This window comes from Protobothrops mucrosquamatus, unplaced genomic scaffold (genome assembly GCF_001527695.2).
Source record: "Protobothrops mucrosquamatus isolate PMUCROS unplaced genomic scaffold, P.Mucros_1.0 scaffold2228, whole genome shotgun sequence".
NCBI classification, from domain to species: domain Eukaryota; kingdom Metazoa; phylum Chordata; class Lepidosauria; order Squamata; family Viperidae; genus Protobothrops; species Protobothrops mucrosquamatus.
In genome coordinates, this window is record NW_015388318.1 from 12,751 (window position 1) to 20,176 (window position 7,426).

The window sequence follows — 7,426 nt, forward strand, 5'->3', positions numbered from 1 at the left end:
TAAGTACCTGCATGTCATAAGCATTTGAATTAAAATTACCATATTGAAATCAAATCTGATGTTTTTTAATTTTTATTTGGTGTGCGTTGGAACAGGGGTAGTCTTATACGGTGAGTATAGCCCAAACTCTATATTTTAACTGGAAAAGTTGGGGGTCGTCTTATACACCCAGTCGTCTTATACGCCGGAATATACGGTACATAAAAAAGGATATAAGTGGTGTGGTAATATCTGTTTTACCTATAAGTGAAATCATTTGACACATTTTCAGAAGATCGGTGAAGAATTATAGTCTCCATTTATTAGTAGGAGAGTAAGATTCGGGTACATTCCTTGATGCCACCTAGCGAGTTTGGACTTCAGCCTTAAGCGTTAAATGTAGAATGCAAATATTTGTATTGTGGATTTTCCCTGGAGGCATAGAATTTAGCCAGGTGTACCTTACTGGTGAGCTGCAGAATCAATTGGAAGAGATGTATTAAAAATGAATGAATAGAAGCAAAGTAGTTTAGGAAGAGAGTTGGCAGGAGGGGAGGTGAAATGTTTAACAAAAGCATTGATGTTTTAAATGCACAGCAATATCATCTATTAATAATAAATGGTGTGGTATAGAGCAAATGTGCCAGAGTAAGTTATTGCAGTTTATGGATTAGGTCAGAGAAAACAAGTAAGCAATACAGATGGTGTTTGGAGGTTCAGAGACTTTCAAAAAGCATTTTCATGATCATGCTTAGAGGATGAGGGGGTATGTACTGAAAGGTTTCATTTCAAGAAACCTTTAAAGGAGGAATAATTGACAGAGCAACCCAATATGCAGCTGGATGGGATCATTCTCTGGGGGAAAATCACCTGAGTTCTGATAATATTGGTGTCCATGAAGAAATGCATTTGCTATTCTTTTGTAACACTTTTGCAGTAATGTGCAATATATGTGCATATGTAACTAGTTGGGTTGATTGACAGTTAGCACTTTAAAAGGAACATTACAAACCTTTATGTGTTTACTCTGTTAAGTCTCATGGAATTCATTGATTAGATTCTCAGATAAATGAGTGTAAAATTGCAATCCAAAAGTAGTAAATTCTTTCTTTTCACAGCAAAAGACCAAATAGTAAGCTTGTAAACTGGCCTACTTTAAATCTCTACAGGCGAAGAATGACTTCTTATCATGTACAGAGTGAGATTATCCTGTCGTCTCTCTGAAATAATAATAATAACAACAACAACTATTAGTATTATTATTTATAAAGGCAGAGCAGAGTAGAACTCTTTGGAAAGTGACTGTGAAGAATTAGCAGCCTTATGTTGAAGATCTCCAAAACGTTGGGGAAGTCCAGGGAATCAGAGCAGAGGGTCATTTGCTCCAGAAAAACCTGCTTTCTGTACAAATTGATAAATACATATATCCAAGAATAATTGCTGACTTTTTATTAGGGTTTCCTGGATTGTGCTCCCATTTTCTGGGATAATTTAGATGGCACTATTTAAATTACCTCAGTTTTTGCATTTTTATTTCTCCAATATAACAGTACAGTATACTGTTATACTGAAGAAATACAGTATCAAGACAGTATAACATGTAAAGGTCCCATGGCTTTTACATAATGGGATAATGGTGGATACCATATGAGACACTGTCTGAAAGGTAGATGGTGCTAGTGGAAACTACTAAGTTGTCCAAAGCATGAGGCAGGACTAAGGTGAGAAAACCCAGAGGATTTCTGAGGGAGATGACTTAGGTCAGTGGTGGCGAACCTATGGCACGGGTGCCAGAGGCGGCACTCAGAGCCCTCTCTGTGGGCACGTGCACCGTCGCCCCAGTTCTAAGCCTTCAGCTGGGTTTTATAAAACCTTTTCGCTTTAGGCCTCCGCCGCCGTGTCCCCCCCCCAAAAAAAGGTTCAATCAGTGAATTTCAACTTCTCACGGGAAAGAAAAAGATCTCGCAAAGTTGGAATTGATAGAACTTTTTAGTCCCACCCAGTCTGCCATTACCACCGCAGCCACACCCATTCAACGGGCCACGCCCACCCATCACTCGACGATGCATAAGTGGGTTTTGGATTGCAGTTTGGGCACTCAGTCTCTAAAATTTTACACATGGGGTAATAAGCTTAGTTTCTCATGTTTTCCCTAACATGATCATGGAGTAAATCCAGAGAGAAAAGAAACAAAGGTTAGTTGAGAAGAATAAGAGAATGCTATTTTCCTTTTTATGTCATCTAAGACTTATGTGTTAATCATTCACCTTTCCCATATTACTTTTTCAAAAGTGTTTGTTTTTATTAAACACATTAATTTTGAAACTGATCTATTGCAGGTAGAAGAATGTGCTTCTTGAAAGAAAGGTGGTCATATTACCTTTCACACAGACGTGAAGTTGTAGTTGTACTTGGATGTACTTGTAGTTGTAAATGGATGTAATTTGGCACATATTATTTCTATGGCAGAGGTTCTCAATCTGCCTCTCTGAAATTTGATTTGAATTCTTCCCATCCTCCCCCCCCCAAACCTCCTGGCTTTAACGTTACCCATTGAGAAGAAGTTTTAATATGCCTGAAATTCTTGAAGTATGGGAATTCTCTCAGAAACTCAGACCTACACATAGTAAGGGAAGTGAGTTTTATGTATGGTTCCATCTCAGACCTCTAAATGCAGTATGTTAAAATATGGAAATCAACTGTTTTGTCAACAAAATTACGATCATTTTATGAAATGAAAAAGAACATAGCTCAGTGATGTTAATGGGGAGAATTATGGCAATTAGTCTTGTGGCAAGATGGTGAGGCTGAAGGGATCAGCAGAGGGAAGGGAGAGCTCTAATCACAATTTGTATAACTGATCTCTCACTTTAGGTATGGGTGAACTTGCCTCAGGACTCTATTTTCCTTGGGCTGATAGCTTTTTCTGCTAAGAAGCATTAGTTTAATTACAAAGTGGATTCCATGTCTATGCTGCTGAAGACTGGAGTTTTTCATCCACTAAAACGTAGCTGTTTTTATTCTTATTCTCAGTTTTATTGTGTTACCTAACTCTTCCCATCTGTTCCTGAGAGAAAGCAAAAGAAGAATGGCTTATGTAACCAATAACTAATGAAATCTTCTCCAAAGTATGATCCCCGAGACATTGTGAGCTGACTCTAACACAATTATTCGAAAAGAATTTGTGGTTTTCTCTTGTAGAATAGAAAGTACTCAGTTCTTGCTCAGAACCAGACAATGTAAACACGTGCTTCCTTTCAAAGCTGCATGGTCCTGGTAATGCCGTGTGGCTATGCATTTGAGAGACTGAAGACCAGCTGGGCTGAAACAGCTAAAAGTCTAAGTGATTTAGACTGAAGAAATTGCTGGAAAATTCCAATCTGATAGCACAAGGGGGAATATGTGGAGCTAAAATAAGGATGATGTAGGAGGAGGAGAATGACCAAGACAGGAGGGAGAGAATCCTGAATGTAGTAAAAGCTGAGGGATGCTTAAATGTAGGTGATAGTATCTGATAAGAATATTCTGTGGTGCCCTTCCTATCAAGAATATTTGACTCCTTAATTGACAGCTTCTGTAAAAATTAGAGAGAACAAATATGAATAAGTCAGGTTCTAAAACCTACCTGAAGTTCTTTGGTCAACTTTGGGGAGGGGGCAGTCAGTCCCTTTTTTTTAGGGGCAATTCTTTGTGAACCATCTCAAGGCTCCTGAGATGATAGGCAGAATATAAAAATATGACATATTAATTAACAGAAATGTTAATACAAATATCTTAATAATTGAGGTGCTTTATGATGCATAAACTCAGGAACTTTAGGGAAAATATTAGAGACAGATTATGAAAACTAGTTATTTTGTTAGAATTATATTGTTCTGTAAACTTATAAGCAGCTTAGATACATTTGATTGAAGATATACAGCAATGTAGAATAAACATGTACCTTAGACCAAAACACTTAACTCTGGAAAAGAGAAAAATACTGAAGGGAGCATTCTGAAATTTCACTCTAGAGACCTTGGAAAGAATAAAGTAATCTTTAACAGGTATGACTTTATAAACAGTAAGGTGGATATGTAGAGAACATTTGCTTTGGTGTTTTCCCCTCCTGAAACATTTTGTTCAAATGGTCTGCTTGAATTTCTCCTTTTCTTTCTTTAGGGCTTTGGCTGTGTATAAGTAGGTAGCTATAAAAACTAAAGGAATGAATAAAAAGGTTCCTATTTTGACCTCCTTTTTCTTCACTGTATCATTTCAGATCAGCTCTGTAGTGCAGGAGCCTATGATGGAAATAGTTCATTGCTTTAGACTGAGGTTCCAACATTCTTGCTGTCAGCCAATTTGCTGAAGTTAAGAGGAATTGAATCCAAAACATTTGGAAAGCACACCGTTGCCTGTTTTAGGATAAGGATTTTTAGACTACATTTATTCTTATATGGTATGTTAAGGCCACATAAAAATGAGCCACTAGGGCAGGGGTCTGCAACCTTGAGAACTTTAAGACTTGTGGACTTCAGCTCCCAGAATTCTTAAAGATGTCAAGGATGCAAACCCCTGCACTAGGGGAAAGTGTCCTGGGCTAAAGTAATAATTGGGGAGTAATAAATTCAGTAAAAGAATAATTAAAATATTCTTCCTCTTACATTGACCAAAACCTTTGAAGAAAGATGTGAAATTGTTAGCAGATGAGCGCTCTTATTTCTTTGCCATTATCTTCCCCATTGCCCATGGATGAACTGTTCAGCTGTTCTGAAGTACATATCCATAAATAGCCATTATCTCATCTAGTGAGGCTTTTGAAAATAAAACAAAATCCATTTTGATCAATTCTAAATATTTCTGAAGTTTCATGGATGAATTGCATATAAATGCGTACAATTCTGTGTATTTTTCATTCTCAATTTTTTTCTAGCTTATCGTTCTTTTAAATTATTGAAGACTTTGTACAGGAGATTTGTTGCTAAAGTTTGATGACAAATGAGGAGGGAGCTATGAAAGCTTACTAAAGCCTTGCATAGTCTGTTTATTTGTCAAGAAAATGTCTGTATTATGAAAACAGCTACCCAGTAAATATAATTACTTAAGCCACTGTTCAGGTCATTTGTACCGTTACCTTTATAGTTTATACTATGGGTAGTCATTGAGCCATATTTTTCTATCACATCAACCTTGGCCTTGGGATAATTTTGAAGAGATGTTTGCACTCCACTAAGATAGTAGTGCTTATTTCTACTAGTTCTTATGAGTGTCATATATTGTGAAATGCTACATTTGTCATTCTGTACACCGAGTACACTTCTTTTGTCATTCTGTACAATGAATACCCTCCTTATTGGCATTTGGTTTGAAACACCAGCACAGATTTATCCACCTTGCCCCCTACTTTTACTCTTAAGGAACCCTACTTTTTAAGTAGGAAGATTCTCCCTGAAGTTTATCTATTTTAAATAGTGGCATCTTGGTCTTCTTATAAATTCCAGGATAAGGTGGTTATACAATAATAATTTGGAAATGTTGCACTCTGTGTGTATTAACAAGCTTGTTCCTGAATATATTGCTCTATTTTTAAAATAGATGCTCCTCTTTAAGGCTTCTTAAGTAGTCTGCTGGAATTCATATATTCCATGATACATACCGATGAGCTGTCATGTGAAGTGTCCTGTTCTAACTCTCTTTGTTTTTCTTGTTTTCCCTGCAGATTACCATTATCTTTAAATCCTACCAAGACTGTACAGATCAGAAGGTGTATCAGGCAGTAACCGATGATTTGCCAGCAGCTTTTGTAGATGGCACTACTAGTGGTGGAGATGGAGACCCCAAAAGCTTGCGCATTGTGGAAAGAGTGAGTGGCAAATACGTGGAAATGCATGCTAGGTACATTGGAACTACCGTGTTTGTGCGCCAGCTTGGCCGTTACTTAACACTATCCATTCGCATGCCAGAAGAGCTAGCCCTGGCTTATGAGGAGAGCCAGGACCTGCAGCTCTGTGTGAACGGCTGTCCCTCCAGTGAACGTATTGATGACAGCGGGCATCTTCCTTTACCAGTGATGGGGCAGCTTCTTCCTTCTGGGGTTTCAAGTCACACCCGTTCTGTATATACACTGGAGACTGCAACCACCAAGTGCCATGAGAAGATGCTGCTGAAGGACATCTACTTTCATTCTTGTGTGTTTGATTTACTCACCACTGGTGACGCCAATTTCACAGCTGCTGCACACAGTGCCTTGCAGGATGTTGAGGCGCTGCATCCGAGGAAGGAGAGATGGCACATCTTCCCCAACAATGAAGGCAGTGTTCAGAGGGCAAAATTTGGACTTGGACTTGTAGGCTTTCTGCTTCTTGTGTTTTTGTAGGATTCTCCCCTCTCTGATGGTTGTTGTAGAGAACAAAGTTTTAAAATATATATTGTCATAATATATTAAGAACATATATGTATATACCGTGTATATGAAGGGATGCTTTTTTGTCCTGGGACATCCAGAGGATTGTATATAATTGTGTTCTCCTTTTTCCTACTGTATGTTGGATGTAATATTCTTTTGATTGTAATATTTTTTGCTTTGCAGTTGGTGAAACATTTTATAATGTCCTCTCATCAGGACCTAATAGAAAGCACTTTATTTTTTATATATTAACTATTTATGTGTACCTAGGTAATATGTAAAGCATATATCCATCTGTACATATATCATACCCAGTATGCCCTCTAAGTATTGCCTAGCTTAATTCGTACACTTATAAGTTTTATTTGATTCCTTTTCTTCCATTCTTTTGGCCAGTTAAGACAACACAAGAATCTAGCTAGGTAGATAATGTAGACATAGGTCTAGGACAAGCCTAGGACCTTCCATTGGACGGACCCTGGGCCAGTAGCCTCCATTTCATAGGAATGCAGCAATTATTGGCCATCAATCTTCAGATTTAGTGCATTCACAACTGCATCTTATTGTTTACTGATGCAGCAAATCTCTGCTTCCTTCCAAGAATTGCTTTTTAGCATTGAAAATTGTACTTGAGTTCTAATGTGCAAGTACAAAACGTAAGTTTTCTATGAATTTCGCAAAGGACATGCATAGAAAACTGTGTCTCTTTTCTTTCCAGATGTATATGAATGAGGCCTAAAGACTTTCCAGAGCTTTTTTGGGAGGCTAGGCCTCAAATCTCTTTCATAATTATATGGATCTCTTCAAGTGGTTTGTATTAAATGTTGTACCCTAAGATAGTGGTAGGCCTTAATTGCTTAATTTTACTCCTAAACATTTTTGCAACAACAACTAATCATAAAAATTGGTAATGAGCATAATTTTTGAATTGTCTGAAAAGAAAGGTAGAAAATTAAGAAAATGGATATTGCTCAGGAGGTTAGGATTACTTAATTATCATCCCTTTGCCAATTTTAGCAAGTTGCTCAACTGCAAGATCATCCTCTGCATTGGTCTGCTAAG

General features: G+C 37.6%; 1 protein-coding gene across 1 annotated transcript in view; it reads left to right on the forward strand.

Moving 5' to 3' along the window:
* The window catches only part of RGMB (repulsive guidance molecule BMP co-receptor b), a gene marked incomplete at its 5' end in the record, with an annotated part of 19,119 nt that extends 12,745 nt beyond the window's left edge, over positions 1 to 6,374 (forward strand). Inside the window, one exon of the mRNA XM_015824417.1 lies at positions 5,678 to 6,374. Coding sequence (XP_015679903.1) covers positions 5,678 to 6,334 — 657 coding nt within the window. The remainder of the gene's footprint in view (positions 1 to 5,677) is intronic.
* Between the last annotated feature and the right edge of the window lie 1,052 nt (positions 6,375 to 7,426).